This window comes from Onychomys torridus, chromosome 6, assembly GCF_903995425.1.
Source record: "Onychomys torridus chromosome 6, mOncTor1.1, whole genome shotgun sequence".
Lineage (NCBI taxonomy): Eukaryota > Metazoa > Chordata > Mammalia > Rodentia > Cricetidae > Onychomys > Onychomys torridus.
This window is the reverse complement of record NC_050448.1, coordinates 94,500,512-94,522,114: the sequence shown is the minus strand read 5'-3', so window position 1 is coordinate 94,522,114 and position 21,603 is coordinate 94,500,512. Positions and strand designations below refer to the sequence as shown.

The 21,603-nt window shown below is 36.5% G+C and overlaps 1 protein-coding gene across 1 annotated transcript in view; it reads right to left on the bottom strand.

Moving 5' to 3' along the window:
• Positions 1–21,603, bottom strand: part of Dpyd (dihydropyrimidine dehydrogenase) — an 851,011-nt gene that overhangs the window by 389,672 nt on the left and 439,736 nt on the right. Inside the window, exon 13 of the mRNA XM_036191420.1 lies at positions 20,902–21,117. Coding sequence (XP_036047313.1) covers positions 20,902–21,117 — 216 coding nt within the window. The remainder of the gene's footprint in view (positions 1–20,901; positions 21,118–21,603) is intronic.

Sequence of the window (21,603 nt, the reverse complement as noted above, 5' to 3'; positions counted from 1 at the left end):
GCCAATACCCAGAAACATGTTTTACTTGGAACTTCCAGTGATCACACCTAGCAGGATTCCAGAAGAATCCCCTATCATGCAATACACAGAAAACAAACCCTCCTAAGAACCATGTAAGACAATGGAATACAAGAAAAAGAACACCCAATTAAGATAAGACCAGGTATCAGGACCTATAATTACAATCTTCTCAAACACAGAAGCCTAGATGCCAGCAGAAAAAGATAATCAATAATAGCCAGGACAACATGTCTCTGCTAGAGACTAGGTATCTTCCTGCAGTAGGCCATGGAAACTGCAGCATATATGAAGCATAAGACAGAGACATTAAAATAGCCTTTGTGGATATGATAGAATTCCTTAAAGAGGAAATAAATAAATCTCTTAAAGAAATGTATAAAAACAAAAAGAGTGGAAGGAAATGAGTAAAACATTTCAAGACCTGAAAGTGGAAAGAGAGTTAAAAAAAAATGGGAAATTTAAATTCAGGAACTCAAAAAAGAACCTAATGAACAGAATATAAGAGATGGTAGAAAGAATCTCAAGCATTAAAGATGCAATAGAATAAATAGTTACCTTGGGCAAAGAAAATCTTAAATCTTAAAAAAAAATCTAGGAAATCTTAGTTACTATGAAAAAGCCAAATCTAAGAATAATAGGCACAGAGAGAGGAGAAGAAACACAGGTCAAAGGCACAGCAAGTGTTTTCAACAAAATCACAGAAGAAAAATTTCCTAACCTAAAGAAGGAAATTTCTATCAATGTATAAGAATCATATAAAATACCATATACATTATAAGAAAAAGAATGTGCTTTCAACAGGTAATTATTAAAACACTAACCATATAGAACAAAGATAGCATATTAAAAGCTGCAAGGGGAAACAACCAAGTAACATATAAAAGCAGACCTATTAGAGTAACACCTGACTTCTCAATAGAGATTCTAAAAGCCAGAAGGGCCTGGACATCTGGTCCTGACTCTACCATGGATGCCATCCTAGACTAGTATATACAGCAAATCTTTAATCATAATGCATGGAGAAAATAAGACATTGCATAATAAAACTACATTTAAGCAATATCTATCTTTAAATCCAGCATTACATAAGGTTCTAGAAAGAAAATTAGAACCTAAAAATGTTAATTACATCAAAGAAAACACAAGAAAAAATAACCCTAGGCCAGCACAGCAAAAGAGGGGAAACATACACACACACACACACACACACACACACACAGAGAGAGAGAGAGAGAGAGAGAGAGAGAGAGAGAGGGAGGGAGAGAGAGAGAAAATGAACACAATAACAGGAATCAACACAACTGGTCATTGGTATCTTTTAATATCAATGGTCTCAATTCCCCAATAAAAAGGCACAGACTAATAGAATGGATGCAAAAATAGGATCCGTCCTTCTGCTCCATCTAAGAAACACCCTTTAACATCCATCAGGATAAAAGGATAGAAAAAGATATTCCACGCAAATGGTCCTAAGAAGCAGGCTGGTGTAGCCATTTTAACATCTGACATAGACTCCAAACCAAACCTTCAGAAGATATAGGGAAGGACACTTCATACTCAACAGAGGAAAACCTACCAAGTGGATATTACAGTTCTTAAAATCTATGTACAAACATAAGGGCACGGAAGTTCATAAAATAAATACTACTACAGCTTGTAGCTGAAAGTATTTGTGTATCTCACCTGGCTAACAGTCAGAACAAATCTTTCTCACCTGCCAGTCCTGCAGCTACTCAGACCCAAATAAACATACACAGGCTAACATATTGACACCCCTCACACCATGGCAGTGGGATTTCAATGTCTAACTCTTGCCAATAGACAGGTTATACAAATAAAACCTAAACAGAGAAATGGTGGACCTACCTGATCTTATATAAACCTAACCAATATTTACAGAATACACACACACACAGACAAATTTATATATATATAAATATTTAAATATATATATTGTCAGAAGTTCATGGAATTTTTCCAAAACTGACCACATTCTTCGACACAAAGCAAGTCTCAAAATATATAAGAAATTCCCTGCATCATATCAGACAAGCATGAATTAAACTGGATGTTAACAAAAACAAAACAAACAAACAAAACCCACAGGCTTAAAATTCATGGAAACTTAGCAACTCACTACTTAATGAAAATGGGTAAAACATAAATTAAGAAAGAAATTAAGGACTTTATAGAATTTAATGAAACTATACACAACATACCAAACTTATAGGGCACAATAAAAGCATTCTAAGAGGCAAATCTGTAGTCCTAAGTGCCTACATAAAAAACAAACAAAAAACCTTGAGTGATCTCATACTAGTAACTTAACAGAATCCCCGAGGGCTCTAGAAAAAAAAAAAAAAAAGAAGGAAAAAAATCACACCCAAAAGGAATAGATAAAAGAAATAATCAAATTCCTTAGCCCTATGATCATCAGAGAGGCTTCACCCATTAACTAATGAAAACAGATGTAATGACACACAACTGAATGTTAGGTGGACCCAGAGAATCCTGTGGAAGAGCAGGAGGAAGGATTGTGAGAGCTAGAGGCATCAGGACAAGTACAAGTAAATCAAAAGAATCAACCTGGGATCATCTAATCTGGCTCACAGAGACTAAACTGCCAACCAGAGAGCTTGCACAGGACTAACCTAAGCCCTCCGGCCATGATATAGTTGTGTAGCTTGGTCTTCTTGTGGGACTCATTAACTGTGGGAGCAGGGATTGTTCCCTGCTTTTGGGATCCTTTCCTCCTACTGGGTTGCCTTCTCCAGACTTACTAGAAGAGGAGGTGCCTAGTCTTATTGCAACTTGCTATGGCATGACTGGCTGATAGAATTGGAAGATCTCCCTTTTTCTGAAGACAAAGAAGGAGAAGCAGATGTAGGAGGTTGGGGGAGGAACTGAAAGGATAGGAGGGAGGGAGGGTAAACTTATCAGGCTAAAAATTTAATTAATTAAAAAAGAATAAATCATAAAAGAAGTTTACAAAACATATAAAAATAGCAAAGAAACTAAAACCCAACAAAAATAGAAAGAACCAATGAAAGAAAGAGTTGAGAAAAATCAATAAGATTGACAAACCTTTATCCAAATTCACTAAAAGGCAGAGAGAGAATATCCCAATAAACAAAATTAGAAATGAACAGAAGGACATAAAAAAACAGACACTGAGGAAATCCAGAGAATAATTGTGGTGCTGTTGTGTTCCACAAAATATTGTACACCCTAATAAATTTATCTGGGGTCAGAGAACAGACAGCCACTAGATACAGAGCCAAAAATGGTGGCTAGAAAAGGGATCAGAGCAAACCATAGCAGAAGCTGGGCGGTGGTGGTGCACACCTTTAATCCCAGCACTTAGGAGACAGAGCCAGGCAGATCAATGTGAGTTCAAGGCCACATTGGAAACAGCCAGGCATGGTGTTTAAAAGCTAGGCCTTTAATCCCAGGGTGTGGGGGCAGAAAGAGAAAGATTATACAAGGCGTGAAGACCAGAAACTAGAAGCATTTGGTTGGTTCAGCATTTGGCTGGTTAAGCATTCAGGCTTTCGAGCAGCAGTTCAGCTGAGAGCTACTGGGATGAGGACACAGAAGCTTCCAGTCTAAGGAAACAGACCAGCTGAGGAATTGCTGAGGTGAGGTAGCTGTGGCTTGTTCTGGCTCTCTGATCTTCCAGCATTCACCCCAATAACTGGCCTAAGGTTTGATCTTATTAATAAGATTCTTGCTACAAATAATGACACACTTTAAAAATCTGTTCTCTACCAAATTGGAAAATCTGAAAATAAAATGAAAAATTTCCTTGATATATACCACTTACCAATGTTAAATCAAGATCAGATAAGTAATTTAACAGGCCTATAAACCCTAGTAAAATAGAAGTAGTCATTAAAATCTACCAACCTAAAAAATCCCAGGACCAGATGGTTTTAGCACAGAATCCTACCAGACTTTCAAAGAAGAGTTAATGCCACTACTCCTTAAATTATTCCACAAAATTGATCAGAAAGGGCATTGCCCAATGTTTACAAGGCCACTGTTACCTTGATTCCCAAACCACATAAATATGTGACAAAGAAAGAGAATTGCAGGCCAATTTCTGTTAAGAACATAGATGCAGAAATTCTCAATAAAATAGCAAATACAAGAACACATCAAAAAGATCACCCACCATGATCAATTAGGCTTCATTTCAGAGATGCAAGGATGGTTCAATATATGAAAATTGATAACTGTAATCCATCACATAAACAAACTGAAAGACCAGAAACCACATGATCATCACAGTAAATTCAGAAAAGGCCCTTGACAAAAATCCAACACTCCATCATTATAAAAGATACTTCAACTTAATAAAGGCAAGATACAACAAGCCCATAGTCAAAATCAACTTAAATGGAGAGAAACTCATAGCAATTCCAATAAAATCAGGAACAAGGCAAGGCTGTCCATTTTCTCCATGCCTTTCAATATAATACTTGAAGCATTAGCTGGAGCAATAAGGCAACTGAAGGTAATCAAAGGGTTACAAATTAGAAAGGAAGAAGTTAAAGTATCTTCATTTGTGTATGATATGATAATATATATAAGTGACCCTAAAAATTCCACTGGAAAACTCCCATAACTAAAAAATACTTTCAGCAAAGTAGCTGGATACAAACTAACACACAAAAAGCAGTAGCCTCCTTATTTAGAAACAACAAACACACTGAGAAAGAAGTCAGGGAAACTACACCTTTCAAAATAGCCTCAAATAATATTAAATATCTTGGGGTAACCAAGGAAGTAAAAGATTTATATAATAAAAGCTGAAGAAGGAAAATGATGAAGATATCTTCAGATGGAAAGGTTTCTGATGCTCATGGATCAGTAAGATAAATATAGTAAATTTGGCCATCCTACCAAAAGCAATTTACAGATTCAATGCGCTCCTCATCAAAATTCCAACACAATTTTTTTATAGATCTTGAAATGACAATTTTCAGCTTCATATGGAGACACACACACACACACACACACACACACACACACACACACACACTCACAAAATGGAGGATAGCTAGCACAATCCTAAATAATAAAAGAATGGCTGGAGTTATCACCATTCCTGACTTCCAACTGTACTATGGAGTTATAGTGTAGCTGAATTTCTAAGCAGTCTCACTAAACAAAAAACATGGAGCCAAATATAGGGGTGAAAACCTTAGAGACCAGGGACATAGTGAGAGCCACCAACCAACCTTACCTCACTGGCTCTGCAAGACTTCCTGTGTACTTAAGCTTTTATTGCCTTGCTGTTCTGCCCTCTCATTGGCTCTTAGCCCAGCATGAGACTCTTAATCTCAGGGTCATGGGTTTAAGCCCCGCATTGGGCACCATTTGTAGTTCAAGATTTTTCTGTGTCCACCCGGCTTCTGCAGTCCCACGGTCCCAAAGCCACTCAGACCAAAACAAACACACAGAGGCTTATATTAATTTAAACTGCTTGGCCATTAGCTCAGGCCTACCACTGTCCAGCTTTTGCACTTAAACTCAGCCCATTTCTTTTAATATATATGTCACCACATTTTCTGTGGCTTTACCTGTGTGTCATTACATGCTGCTCCCTGGACAGTTTGCTGGTGTCTCTTGACTCAGCCTTTCTCTTCCCACAATTGTCCTTGTCTGCTTACCCTGCCTATACTTCCTGCCTGGCTACTGGCCAACCATCATTTTATTAAACCAGTGTACAAAAGCATTATCCCACAGCACTATAGTAATAAAAACAGCATAGTATTGGCATAAAACAGTCATGCTGATCAATGGAATTGAATTGAAGATGCAGAATTAAATACATTCACATATGGACACCTGATTGATGTAAAAAGTCAGAAAAACATACATTGAAAAAAGAAATTATCTTTGACAAATAGTGCTGGAAAAACTGGATGGCTGCATGAAGAAGAATCAAAATAGACCTATACTTATCACTCTGCATAATAATAAACTCCAAATGAACTAAAAAAAAAAAGATACAGTGAGCCTGATAGAAGAAAAAGAATGGGGAATAGTCTTGAATTCATTGGCACAGAAACAGAAAATATTAGCATAGATACTAAAATCAACAATTAGTAAATGGGACGTCATGAAAATGAAAAGCTTCTTCATAGCAAAGGACAACATCATTTGGACAAAGTGACAGCCTAAAGAATGGGAAAAGACTTTTTGCCAACTATGCATTGTTAGAGAGTTAATCAACAAAATATGTAAAGAACCAAAAAAACTTGATATCCAGAAATCAATTAAAAATGGGGCACAGCCCTAAACCTATTTCTCAAATGAGGAAACTCAAATGGTTAAGAAACACTTAAAGAAGTGTTTAACATCCTTAGTCATCAGGGAAATGCAAAATTGGGATTTCACCTTACACCCATCAGAATGACTAAGAACAATAAAATAAATGACAACTCATAATTGCAGGGATGAGGAGTAAGGGGAATATTCATCCATTATTTGTGGGAGGGCAAGCTTATACAACCACTATGGAAATCAGCATGGCACTTCCTCAGGAAAATGGGAATTGATCTACTGTAAGATCTAGCTATATCATTCTTGGGCACATATACCCAAAGGATGCTTCAACTTACCACAAAGACAATTGCTCAATATGTTCATTGCTGCCATATTTATAGTAGCTGGAAACTGGAAACAGCCTAGGTAATGCTAACAGTGGAATGGATAAAGAAGATGTGGTATATTTACACAGTTGATTATTACTCTTAAAAAAAGAATGAAATTCACAGGTTAATGGATGCAACTAGAAAAAAAAAATCATCCTGAATGAGCTAATCCAGACTCAGAAAGACAGAATCCTTATGGATTCACTTCTATTAGCTGTTAAGTCAATGATAAACAAAGCTATAATCCAAAGAACCATGGAGGTTAGGTATAGAGGAAGGGAATTGGGGAGAGTTGCAGAGATCTCCCTAGGAGAGGGAAATAGAATAGATAGTTACAGATGGGTTGACTGGGATATGAGGGTCAAGATGAGGGGCACAAGGGAGGACAAACAGGAAGAACAACCTAAAATTGAGGATCATTTGAGGGATAATATGAAAACCTAACATAGTCAAAGCTTTGTGAAATATTTACATATCTCCAGGTGATCTAAACAAAGTTGCCAAATAACAGGGAAACAGAGTCCTAACTGAACATTTTTTTTTCACCAAAGGAAGCTACAAGTACAGAGACTAGGTTATATCTAATTGAGTTGTTGGCCAAAGTAGTCCCATAGGAATGCACAAACAACCCACACTGTCGCCAAAATGGTAGGTTGCCCTCTAGACACTGAAAGCAAGGCCCCATTGTTGAAGACAATACCTACACAACTCATTGCACTTGGAGATGAGCTGGTGCCTAATGTGCTAGCATTAATGTTACAGGAAAGGTACCTGAATGCTGACAAAGGAGAAACATAAACATCAACCCAGCCCCAAAACCTTTGATCTACAGTGGTATCCTTCCTGCAAGATACGCTAGGGCAATAGTGGCCCAAAGCTCATAGGAGTCACCAAACAATATCTGATTTGACTTAAGTCCCCTTTCATGAGATGGAACCCATCCCCAAAACTGCTTCAGCAATCAAGAACCTGAGACTAGCTAGCCTAGAAACCCAGTGAAAGAACAAATACAACTGTTTTAAAAAACAAAGCAGAATAAAACAAAAACCAATAAATCCCACAAAACAACAACAACAAAACCATAGTAATTAAAATGACTTCTAATGACATTATGGTGTGCTCATAGATCAGTGCCTTGCTCCGCAATCATCAGAGAGGCTTCCTCCTGCAGCAGATGGGAACAGATACACTATAGCCAGTTATTATGCAGAGAGTGATATGCCTTTGAGCATTCAGCCTTAAAAGGGATGTCTCCATCAAATCCCTCCCACTAAGGTTCAGAGAATCCTGAAGAACCAGAAGCAGGAAGAATATAAAAGCCCAAGAAAATAGAGGATACCAAGAAAGCAAAGCCCTCTAAATCAACAAGATGACCACACAACAAACTCAGAGACTGAAACAATATGCATAGTGTCTACATAGGTCTACACCAAATGGGGTCCTAGAGCTCTAACCCCTAAGTCATAACATATGTCCAATTGATAATCACTTGCAAATAAAAATTTAGTTTTCTCCAAGGGAGTCTGATCAAGGAAACAAACTATTCTTTTTGTTTGTTTGTTTGTTTGTTTGTTTGTTTTTTGAGACTGTGTAGCTTTGTACCTTTCCTGGAACTCACTTGGTAGCCCAGGCTGGCTTCAAACTCACACAGATCTGCTTGCCTCTGCCTCCCGGGTACTGGGATTAAAGGCATGCACCACCACCACCCGGAAAAACAAACTATTCTTAAGGGTAGGCTGCATTGCATGTTCAGCATTGTATGACCAACAGAAAACCAACTCAATGCATTTTGGAACTTCCTGTCTCATAATATTCTTTCAGGATTAAAAAAATCACATATATAAATATATGTGATAATATACATGTGTGTGTTTTATCACATATATATCATACACACACACACACACACACACACACACACACACACACACACACATATATATATATATATATATATATATATATATATATATAGGTCTTTTACACACATATTATGGCTTCAAGTTTAGTGTTTTATGGGATCTCTGATTGTACAAATGAATGAGTCTCTGCACCTATATCTATTTCATGTTCCTTTTCTTGGGCACTTTTTGTTCTTTTTTTTCCTTTTATGATATACTAGCTTTTTTATATTTTACTTTATTTTCTTATTATCTCTTAAAATCATGTTTTCAAATGGGAGACAGAAAGTGGGTGGATCCAGATAAGAGGAGAGTGGGGTAGAACTTGGAGGAGTGGAGGGAGGGGAAACCATAATCAGGATATAACATGTGAGAAAAAAAAATCTATTTCCAAAAAAGAAAGAAAGAAAGAATACATCAAAGCAATCTGAATAACTTTAATAATGTACATGAGTAAAATGATCACTCTGATTTCAGTTAAAGGAGTTTTATTTAATATCAGAAATGTACTTGCCAATTTATATTTGCAAATATCTTAGTTTGTATTTTCTTTTTAGCAAACAGAGCTCACAAACATGGTGAGTAAGCCAATAGATATTAAATGAGAATTTAGGGAGAGACAAAGGCATATTTGTTAGAGTATACCTTTCAAGATGAGCTTCAATACTGAACTTGCAATGTAACTGAGTATGTGTTCAAGCACACAGGACCACATACTCATTGGCTGTAGAGAAGATGAGGGTCCAGGTAACAGTTGGGAACTTTGGGATAAAATCCCCTAGAGGACCAGCATGTGTCAACTGCAGCCTTTTAATTTAGCTATTATTTATCATTTCAGGATGAGACAATTTTATGCATTTTAACAAAATAAACATAAATAACAATTAAGTAACCTAACCAGCTAATAATTAAACTAATAGTACAAGAAATGATTTTGATTTTCTGACTGTCCAGAGACTTCCAGGTGAGATAAGATTTAATTTTTTTAAATAATTATATCACTTTAGTTGAAGCACAAGTATGTATCAGGAGAACAATACTTTGCACTAATCAGAAAATAAATATAAAACTTGAATCCCTAACAATAGTGAAATAGCAAGATGGACTCTTGTTCATGATGTGTCATAGACGTTCTTGATGAGATATAGAAAATATGAATGATGATAAAAATTAATCAGATTGTTTTAAAAGAATGAAGTTCTTTATTTCCAAAATGGTATCCCAAAATGAGTTATGGAAATACATATGATATTCCTTATTATAACCCAAATAAACTTACATAGGCTCTAAAATATTACTTAAGATATTCACAGAATTTTCAGTAATTTCTTTTAGCATTTGAAGCCTTGCCAGTGATATTTTCCAGTTCTTGTCTAGTTGGTAGGTGATCCCAATTTGTCCAATCTGCACAAATGCAGGCACAACTTCCTCTCAATTAAGATAATGTGGATCAAAACAAGTTTCCTGAAATTCACATGTAGGCAACCTATGTGTTAAAAATCTGCAAATCTTATTATGGAAGGAAAACAGGATGATTTAGAAAGAAAGAAAAGGCTTATTGATAAGACATGAGAGCTGTCTCTGAGCCACTGAAGGGCTGTCAGATGGAATTGTGGTTCAAATTAGAATCCTGTGATTATTCATTCATCTAACAAGTGTGCTTTGAGTCCTCCTTACCTGCCAAACATTGTTCTTGGTGCTTGGCACGCAGTAGTGAGCAAGAAAGAAAATGTCCCTTTTCACATACAGCTTGCTGTGAGTAGCTAACCCAGAAAGTATACAAACAAATGGACAAGAGCCTGGACATTTTATGCAACAGTGAGGGAAAGCACTATGGTATGGTGACACACAGAAAGGCTTTAGAAAGGTCAAGAAGTTCCTCTGAGGAGCAAACTATTTATCTGAAATGTAAATAAAAAGCAAGAACCAGTCAAATATAAATCTGGGTGCTGAGCATTCCTAGAGAGAACAAATGCCAAGTCACATGCTCCTCAGATAGGAGAGAAGCTGCATGCTGGAGACCTACAAGGAAGGTAATGTATTAGGGGAAAAGTGGGTCTGGAGGGATTGTGATCATGTGAATGTGGTCAAGCTGTTAAAACAACATGCTTTGTGTCTTGGGCGCATGCACTATCTGTAAACATTCTATGCCAGTTGTATTTCTCAGTAGAAATACAAGCATCCACAGTTATTTGGTGGCCAGGGTATCACCAAGCTTTGTGAAATGACTGCAAGTGTGCAAATGGGAACAACCAACATATGCCAAGCCAAGCCCTAATTAGTTCCTACAATAGTAAAGAGTGGGAGGACCACACACCTTGTTGTTGTTATTTTTTTTATTAAGAGGTTTTCTATTTGTTTTATATATCAGCTATTTTTGAAACACTATATACTCGGTGGGGTTCAATAGGCAGCAATATCCCAAATGATACAGAAATCAATCATGTGCTGGGATATCCAATTCTAAAGCACATGGCATTAGATTTGAGATTGGGAGTCTTGTAAAACAAAGAATAGGCTATGGTAAAAAGGAAACATATGCAATAAATTTCTTACAGGATTAAAATGTAGTGAGAACCATTTTTTTTAATTAGGGGCTGGGAAGATAACAACCTGGATTAGAGTTAGATAGGACAATCTTACCAGTGATAATCCAGAAGAGAAAGTGCATGATACATTTGTGATTCTAAGGGAGTCTCTAGGCAGAATGCTGAAAGTGGCAGTTGAGTGTTTTTGTACATATATAATAAGGAAGTGTAAGACAGAGAAAAGCTTAAGAAGGACTTATTTAATTTGCTAAGTAAACCTTAAGAAACCCAAAGTGCTCAGAGACTGCTACATTAGAAAATGAAGTCATTGTTTATAATTAGTCTCTCCTCAATAGAAGATTCTCAAGCATGTTCCACTGAAGGTCATACCAAGAGTGTGGCAGCAAAACAGTTTGTTAAGTTCTAGAAAGATTTAAAGTGGTCCCTACTAGAATCTCTCAAGTAGACAATAGAGTGGTAAGATTTTCATGAAGTAGCTCTATTACAGCAGGGCATGCCCAGGATAGGAAGAAATCCATTCTGGAAAGAATTACAGCAAACACACAAAAGTTTTATGGCAGCAACACAAGAATGATAGACTAAATGGAACAGTTCAGAACAAAGCAGTACAGTAGTGGGCTTTTGTTGTCTACAGGAAGAGACATACTGAAGAAGCTACTAGGGTGCCAAAGAGCCCTTTGCTGCCTATCTACAAGGAGAGAGTAGGCAGCAAATTCTAGAGTTAATAGCTCAGAGTGTTGAACCTAAAGCAGAACAAAGAAGTGGGGAACCACTTACCAGAGAACAACAGACTCTAAACGAGAAAGAAACACCCTTTACCCCAGAAGACACCTGCCAAACAGAATTTCAGTTTCCCCTGCTATGAACAGGGGATTGTGATTTGTCTTGGACTATTGTTTCTGAATGACAATACTATCTAACAGGTCCTCTTGGACATGTTATTGTTTTAAATTTTGTGTATGAGTGTTTTACCTGCCTGTATATATGAATAATTACTGAGAGTTTCTGGTAGCAAGGGCTTTACCAGAGGTTATGGGAATATATAGCAGGTGACAACTAGTATTCAATAGATCAAGTTACCAGATTAATAATTCTCTGTAGAGGAGCCCCACTTGGCAAAGTCCATGGGGTCACTGGCCATGGAAACTGGTTGTTTTCTGTCTGAAAATTCTCTCATATGCCACTACGTTTCTTCCCTAAAAACTGCTGTTGTTTGTTTTCCAACTGCTTGTGTGGTTATCTCATGAAAAGCATTCCATCTTTGGGCACACTTTTAGTTGTGAATGGTCAGGAAGATAATTTCTGTTTAAGCTGTATAATTCTGATGTATAGAAATAATACCAGAATATTATTCATTACTGACACAGGAAAGTAACAGTGTTCTCAGTCACTAAGAAAATTAATTTTAGAGTTCAGAACCAATTCAAAACAGACTAAGCTGCCTGTGCAGAAAATACACAAACACAAGATCCTGGGTGTTGTTTGTTGATGAATCAAGGTCAGAACTGAAGCAGCTTTGGTAGACATAACTCCCTGCAGTAATTCTCTTTCTGCAGGTACCCCTACCACTCAAGGTTCAGCCTGCTACTGTTATTGTTAAGTCCTGAATTTCAGTGTCATTCTCTGTCTGGGAAAAAGTTACATGGTAAGGTCAAATGTTTACTCACTGGCCAGTCGTTGTGACCCAACTAGCCTGAGAAAAAAATCTGTGTGACTTATCATGGGTTATGAGAATGGGCTGGACCCTGAAAATGCAACATATAATTGTCCAGAGTTTGGCAGTGAGAGGGGAAGGAGGAATTGAGAGAGTATGTGAATGTGTGCATGGGTGTGTGAAGGGAAGCTATGAAAATCTGTGGAAAGAACTCCCGTGAAAAGACTGGACAGAGGGTAAGAATGAGTGTGTGAATGTGTGTGGGTATGTGCTGAGTGAGCAATGTGAAGGAGTGGTGTAAGAGCTGGGCAGATGGTAAGAGTGAGAGTATGTGAGTGTGTGTTGTGTAGGTGTGCCTGCTAAGTGAGGGATGTAGCTTAATGGGCAGTGAGAAAGTATAACATACAATTGTCCAAAGTGGGGCAGAAAAGAAGTGTGAAAGAGGGGCTGGGGATTTAGCTCAGTGGTAGAGCGCTTGCCTAGCAAGCACAAGGCCCTGGGTTTGGTCCTCAGCTCTGGACAAAAAACAAACAAACAAACAAACAAACAAAAAAAGAAGTGTGAAAGTAAGATGAAGGAATGAATGAATGAAAGGAGTCAGTAAAGAGTGAATAAATGCTGTAAAAATATGTGAATATGTAACAGAGTAGAGAGAAGAAATGTGTAGATGTAACTGTGCAAAATAGGTATGTAACTGTGTGGAGAATTTATGAAAGTAACAATGTGGAATGTATTTATGTGGAGACAAAGAGATTTTCAGAGAAAGAGATTTTTCCGGATGAAGTAAAAGAGTAAGTTACCACCAGAAAGTACATGTGTTTCCATATTTTACCCCTCAAATAGGTAGACATTTCTTTCTAAATACCCTGAGATAGAAAAAGTCTGGCCTCTTGATAGAAAAGATTTTTTCCCAATCCCTCACTACTCCGAGTTCCTCTATTCACAACCCTGGAGCAGTTTAGTGGAACTGGCCTTCCCACAGTCTGTGATAGATAGACATGTATGCCTCATGCATACAGAGGCCAGAAGAGTGTGTCAGATCCTTTAGAACGGGAATTACATGTGGTTTGAAATCACCATGTAGGTGTTGGCATCCAAACTAGGTCTTCTGCAAGAGGAATGCATTCTCTTTATTGCTGAGCCCTGTCTCCAGCACCTGAACATATTAATTTATGTTTAAGGCTTGATGAACAGGTAGCATGCCTTTCCATTTCACTCAATTGTACATAAGGAGAATAAACTCCAGTTACGTGTCTATCCATTTGGATCTATTAGAGATCACAAGATCAAAGACAGTGATCATAAAACCACATGATTCGATGGCATTTGGGGAATCCTGAAAGGGTAGACACATTTTGCCTTTGGTAGTCATGTGGATGATTATCACTGAAGGACTATTTGCAAAGGTGACTATGATCTGAATCTGCATTTCCTTGTGATGTAATTTTGCACCTCTATTCAATAAGTGCATTTGATGGCTATAAGGTTTTATTGTGGTCAAAAGATTAAGGTGGAACTAACAGTGTGCTTTGGATTGTCACTTCAGCTTTCAGTCCTTTTTGAACACAATCACTTTATGAATAAGGCCAACAAGGCATGAGAGGATATGAAGACAGAGAGACAGGCTCAGCCACCTCAGCAACTATAAAACAGCATACAAGACTCCAGAGTCCTTAGTAATAACATCTTGACATCCTCTGGGCATCTACCAATGGAGGTCATGTGTGAATAAGTACTACAAGCACCATGTGGCCCAGAAGAATGTGCATATACATATAGCTCAAATTTCCATGATGCATGGTTATATGCAAATAGATAATTATATTAAGACTAGGCAAACTATTTAACTTAGAATATTACTTTATCTGAAAAAAAAAAAAACCTGTGTAGTTGATATGGATAATAGTGAAGTAGAGCACTGTCGATATACTACAAAAATCCATAAGTTATAGTGAATAAGTGACTGCATGTATAATAACACCAGCTATAGTAATATAAAATTCCAACATAAACATGCCCATATACTGAATAATAAGCATTGGTGACCAGAAACTTCCAGGCAAAAGTCTTTTTCCTGTCTCTCTGTACACTAGCACTTTTATAAGGAATATATTTATTTGGAGGATAAATACAATGTATTTTAAAGTAAACAATTCTGGGCTTAGAGAAGCCTCAGCTATTATGGATGCCAGTGGCTCTTGCAAAGAACCCAAGTTCAGTTTCTAGTACCCACTTCTGCTGGCTCATAACCACCTATATGTAACTCCAGCTCCACTCAACACTTTCTTCTGGGCTCTGTGGGCATCTTCAGTAAAAAAGAAGACACACACACACACACACACACACACACACACACACACAGGCACATAGATAAACATACACACATACATACATACACAGTCAGACACTACAAACCATAATAAAAATAAATCTTTAAAAATAATAACACAACCTAGGTGGTGGTGGTGCATTGCATGCATGTAATCCCAGTACTTGGGAGACAGAGGTAGGAGAATCTCTGTGAGTTCAAGGCCAGCCTGATGGCCAGGGATACACAGAGAAACCCTGTCTTAAATAAAAAATAAATAAATGAATAAATAAATGAATAAATAAATAAATAAATAACAAAACAAAAGTTGAAAGAAAAGCAAAACTCCAGAGATTTGTATTGTTTTGAAGATTTATATACAATTTACTTCATGATGGCTAACAGTATAGAACTACAAAAAACATGGACTGAATTTAAGATAAGGCTGATCATTAGAAAGGGATAGGTTTCTAAGATAGAACCTTACATAGCTACAATGGGCTGCCTTGACATAAAGATATAGCGTAGCTTTTGTTACTAAAAAGAAAAAAAATCAAGTTTATTGATTGATGTCTCAGTTGTCAAAGAACTCAGGAGCTGCGTTTGATTCTCATATCCCAATTAAAATATTACATTAAAATTAAGAGCAGAATATGATAAATCTCATATCTGAGGATGTAGAAACAAGAGCATCTCTGGGCTTGCTGGTGAGCCAGACTAGCCATATCTGTGCACTCCAGATTCAGTGAGAGACTCTGCTCAAAACATAACGGAGAAGTGATTGAGAAATCACACCAGATGTTAACCTCTGGTTTCCTCATTCATACATATGCAAGCACACGTGCACACATACAAACAAAAAACCAAGTTATGTTCCTTCTGTCAGGATTACTAATACATGATCTTATATAGTCATCCCAGAGTAGTTTTACAGATTTTCTTAATACAATGTGATTCCTATTCCATTTTCTCAATAACCCTTTGCATTTTGAAAGCTTCAGTGATCTCATTCTTAAAACATCACTCATGCATGCAGAATTTCCACCGATGTTTTCAGCTTCAGACAGGTATAGAAAACAACAGAGAAATGAGAAATTCTAAATTGGCCTTTCTCCTGTGATTGAGATCAATACTGAGAGCAGCCAATTGCTTTATGTGTTAACTATCTGTTCAAATGGTTGAGGGAAAAAACTCAATATGCTCGTGGCAAATAATCTATTTATTCATTTTTGTGAAGTATCTGTGAAAAGTTTACCAAACTCTTCCTATGAACTCAGCATTGTTATATGTGGTAAGTTTGCATTTTTCACAAATAGCTACAATCCATAATACAACTTCAAAGCAATACTGAGGAAACTTAATGCTATTTTCAGGTTTTAATGTGGAGAGATAATATATTATGCCATTGCCTATTTATTTGACAATCTGACAGTTGTTAAAATAAGTATACTGATTCAAAATATTTATTACTAAAAGCTCAATTAGGTGTTTGATATATAGGTATACAATTGCAGTACAGAATATGGATCTCTATGAGAAGATAGAATTACGAATATATTTGACATAAACAAAATGTTTTATATGTTTCTTGTTCATGTAATGTGAGCCTAGGTCAAGGGTTATTTTATGTGTTGCCCACAAACTTTTGTACTATTCCCCATAAACAAAACAATTCTTTGTTTCATCATAAAAATTTAGCTTTAATCAAGCTTGACAGATTGGCTTCTCTACCATATTTTTGCTTTTTAATTTGAACTTACATTTATGGAGAAATGATTTCACAATTTGGTTTTAAATATCACTTGTCACTCTTGTGAAACATAAATAACATCTCAAAGAAAGTGATCTAGTTATTTTGGGACATTCATTCTTAGAAAGATTGATTTGAGGAAAGAAGAAGAGAGTTAGCAAAAGCCATCTTTGATGTTATTTAACACAAAAGCAAACACATATCTTTTTATATTTGGCATTAAAAATCTGATCATTTGCCTCCCTAAAGAAAGCATACCCAGCTTTTATACAGACGGCACAGTGAAGAATAATAATATTTCTGTTTACTGAGATATCAGCTGGCATTTCCCTGCAAGTCAATGGCCTATTGCTGCTACACCATATTAGACCTCAATGTGGCATCTACAAATGTCAAGAGTATAAAAAATATAGTTTGAAAATCAAAAGCAGCCTTCAACATTCTACCAAAAAATAAAACAGAAAGGGGAGGGGGCAACTTTGAGCTGAATGTATTTGCTGCAGGAACCAGGGCAATATTCAGCTGTCAATCTAGGAAAACAAGGGAGCCGCACTGGCATAGCACTGGATAATGAAACTTCCAGCAGATGTTCAAGCAGGGCTCTAATTCTGACTGAACTCCCTTGGTGAGCATTTAATTTCTTTATCATATGCAGGCTCGGCAAATTGTACTTCATCAGAGATGTGTTGTGAAATATTAATATTTCATATGATAACAAAACTCCACAGACTAGCCTTTGTCATATTATGAGCATCCAAATTTCAAATGTCAAGATTCTGAATTATAATAAGTCTTAAATAGATTCTTGAATTGGCATAATAAATTATAATAAGGCCAATCCCAATTGGTCTCCTGTAATGTCACACACATGTGTATTATATGTGATATTTTAATACCTGTCTTTAGGAAAGGTTGCATGGAGGGAAATGAGAGTTCAAATGATGTGTACAACAACTTTTCATCCATAAAAAAACATAGGTACTCATATGATGTAATTATATATTCACAACAGGCTTAATCAGTAATTAAGGACAAAATAAGAAACAAACTGTAGCTTTCTACAATGAGTGCTTTATAAGCTCATGTAAGGGCAAGTACCTTTTTTTGACACACCATTACTCATGTGCAAGATGGCATTGTGATTTTTGCCCTTGCAATTTTCACAGATAAACTTAAAAGTCATCTTTGCACACTAGCTTCGTACCACTATCAAAATAAGCAAGCAGGGTTGTCAATATGTTTCCTGTGCCAGATTTAATTTATATTTTTCGTATCTTCCCTTTCATCTTGCAGCACAGACTTCTGAATGGATAGATTACATCCAAAATGTAAGATTAGAAGGAAGTTAGCTTCTAAATTTGCCTCTGCTGGTGAGCCCTTTGAAGGAGACAGCTTCTGTGTTCTTGAGTGATCCAGGGCCACAAATCAATGTGTGTCACCAACAGAGGAAAGAATGATATCCCTGATGACTCAGAGTTCAATTTTGGCAACCCAGCAGCAAATCCAAACCATCTATCCCTCCACCATAATTCCTCATTTATACCTGATTAAATACTTATTCCTGTTGATGTGTGTGCATTTTAAATAGTACAATGAACACATCATTAAATGCTCTGGAGATTTCTCATACCAACAGGTTAAACATCTGATTACAGCTTCCATAATTCTTAAAATAGGAAGAGAAACAAAGACAAATGCACTATTAATGTTCTATAAAACTGGACACAACTTGGCCACAATATTTTAAATCAATCCAGACTATCCAGTTCAATTTATTATTTTGTTTAGCAAAAGTCTTTCTCAATATTAGTTGAATGCTTGATGTTCATATATACTTTTTCTACTTAAGTACAACAATCCTTAAGAAACATTTTTTTTGCTCTGATTTTTCTTACTCCTGAGGGTTTTCTGGATTTCCTGGATCACCTTTACCCAACCAAAACTGTCAGATTAAGAAAGCTATAACACTTTAATAATAATGTCAGCTATTGATGCCAGGAAAAGAAGAATTCAGGAAGAATGAGTTTTCATGGCTCATGTTAGTTCTCTGTTGTTTTCTATGCCCAAGGATAAGGCTGATTTAAATAATGATGCACTCTTTAGTCAAAGGATCCATATATTCTTACACATTAGTTATTACTAACTACAACTTAGTGTTAACCACATTGATGGGGCTTGTCATCAAAACTTTTTCAATAAATGGTCCATGAAATGCTTCTATTAATTCTATAAATTAGACTTTCTATCTCACCACCATGTAAGGATGTCATCTTTCCTCTATCCCATTAATCATCCAACCTTGGAATTGTACATTTACATGCTTATACTAAAGTTATCTTACATTTATTGGTTTGCTTATTTGTGTGTGTGTCATCATGAGTGTGTATGTGGTGTGTGTGTGTGTGTGTGTGTGTGTGTGTGTGTGTGTGTGTGTGTTCTTAAGAGGGTGCATCCCCTTGCCATAGGGCTCATGTGGCCACCAGAGGGAAATCTTTTAGGAGTCAGTTTCCCCCTTTTATCATCTCAGTTCTAGGAATCATGCCCATTACCAGCCTTGACTGCAGGGGCCGTTACCTGATGAGCCATCTCAGTGGCCCTACTTCTTGTACTAAAGATTTGATCTCAAATTTAATTATTCATTTCCTAAGTATGTAGCATGCATTGTAAAAGCATAAAACCATACTGTCATCACATGGAATTAATTTGGTGGGGGTATGTTTTTATTAAGAAATTCATGAGAAATCTTATAACCACTGTCAACAAATTATGTTGGGAAAGTCTGTAAGACATGTAGTGAATAATAGGATTTTATGCAAACTAAATCCATTGTTTTCCTAACTTTGAATTGAACCATATGTTCTCACTTACACATATCCTCAAATGACAAAATAATAATGTCAAAACAAAGAATTAAAAATAGAAACTCTCATATTATCAGGCAGCCACCCCCCATGGGATATATATCCAAATGAAATGAAATCAGTATGTCAAAAATATGTATTTCCATGTTAATTGTTGCTCTATTCACAATAGCACAAAAATATAAACTTCCTTCATGTATAACAAGTGATGCATGAATAACAAAAATATAGTACAGATATACATTGGAGTTCTTTCAGCATAAAAATGGAATCTTGAATTTGCAGTAACATGGGTAAAACTCAAAATCATTATGTTAAATGAAATAAACTAGTCATGAGGAAGACTTAAATCACATGCTTTCACTCACATATAGAAGCTTAAAACAGAGAGATAAAGTGGGAATTGGGAGTCAAATGATTTTTACTAAAGGCTAGAACAGTGGGAAGAAAGACTAGTGGGAAATGGTGGATCAGTTGGGTTAAAATTACTTAGAAAACAGTTCTAGTGTGCTACCGCATAAAATCATGACTATAAATATCAGGAACATACTCTGCATTTCAAAGTGGTAGATGAAAGGAATTTGAAACCTTTTTTTTTTATATGAAAATACAAATATTTAAGACAGGAAGGTTTAATGTGATTAAAACACTACACAATACATACAAGTAGAATGTCATATGACATCCTTCTAATATAAACAATTGAAGTAATTTAATTCAAATAAAATAGGGATTAGTGATTGTTAAATCACTACTACACTAGTTTATTATTGTTGTTTATTTGTGTATAGTTTTCTGAGACAGCTTTCATGTAGCTCAGGCTGACCTTGAAATGTAGCCCAGGACAGCCTTGAATTTTTGATCTTCCTACCTCCATTTACCAAGTGCTTGGATTATAGGCATATTCTACCATATCTGCTTTTATGTAGTGCTGGGGGATTGAACTTAGATCTTTGTGCTTGCCAGGCAAGCACTTTGCCAACTGAGCTGCAGCACCAAGCAAAATATATTTTTGATGGTTCTTAGACAATATAAAATAAGAAAGTATTGAGAATTAAAACTACAATATTTAATGTTTTCCACTATTTAATAATTATATTTTAAATTTTAAAAAGTTCCATTATATATATATATATATGTCTTTTAATGAAAATGTGTTAGACATTTGCATGTAACTTGAAACATATTTTCTTACCTTATCAAGAGAAAAAGTTTTGGTCAAAGCAAAACCCCATCCAGCTTCAAAGGCCCTCCGAATCATTGGTGTGCTTGTGGCTGGTGTGGCACTGGCGAGGCCAAAGGGATTGGGAAACCTCAGCCCAGCCATCTCAACACTGATGTCCACTAGGTCGACAGGAGTGTAAAAAAGGGGCAGTTCAGGCTGGGCAGATACCAAGGTTCCATACTGTGCCTGCAAGAAACAAGTCAGTAATAACTGCTCTTGTATCACAGCTGAACTGCCATATAATCTTCCCTCAAATCTCTTCATCGTAGCACTCTGATGAATACAATTGGTCCACCTCCCTAAAGAAAACTGGTCCAAAGTCAGATTTCAGTGCCCCAACATAAATTATTATCATTATTTTCCAAGTTAAAAGATGCTATCGATGTGGTGAACAGAAGGGAAATCAATTAAGCAAACGAAAAACTCTATTTCAAACACACTGTGACTCAAACACAAGAGGGGCCATTTTTGAATTTATCTTTCTGGTTCTATTAGCCCAGCTTCTTTGTACTTAATTTAGGAAAATGTCTTAGCACTGAGATATGGACAACTGCAAGTGAGGAGGTCTAAATCCATTTCCCAGTAATCTCACTGCTTTAGATGTGGCTTCAGGATGGCCCCTTAGCATGCCCGTCTCTTCTCCTCTGTGGCTCTCAGTACAGCAGTGGGACT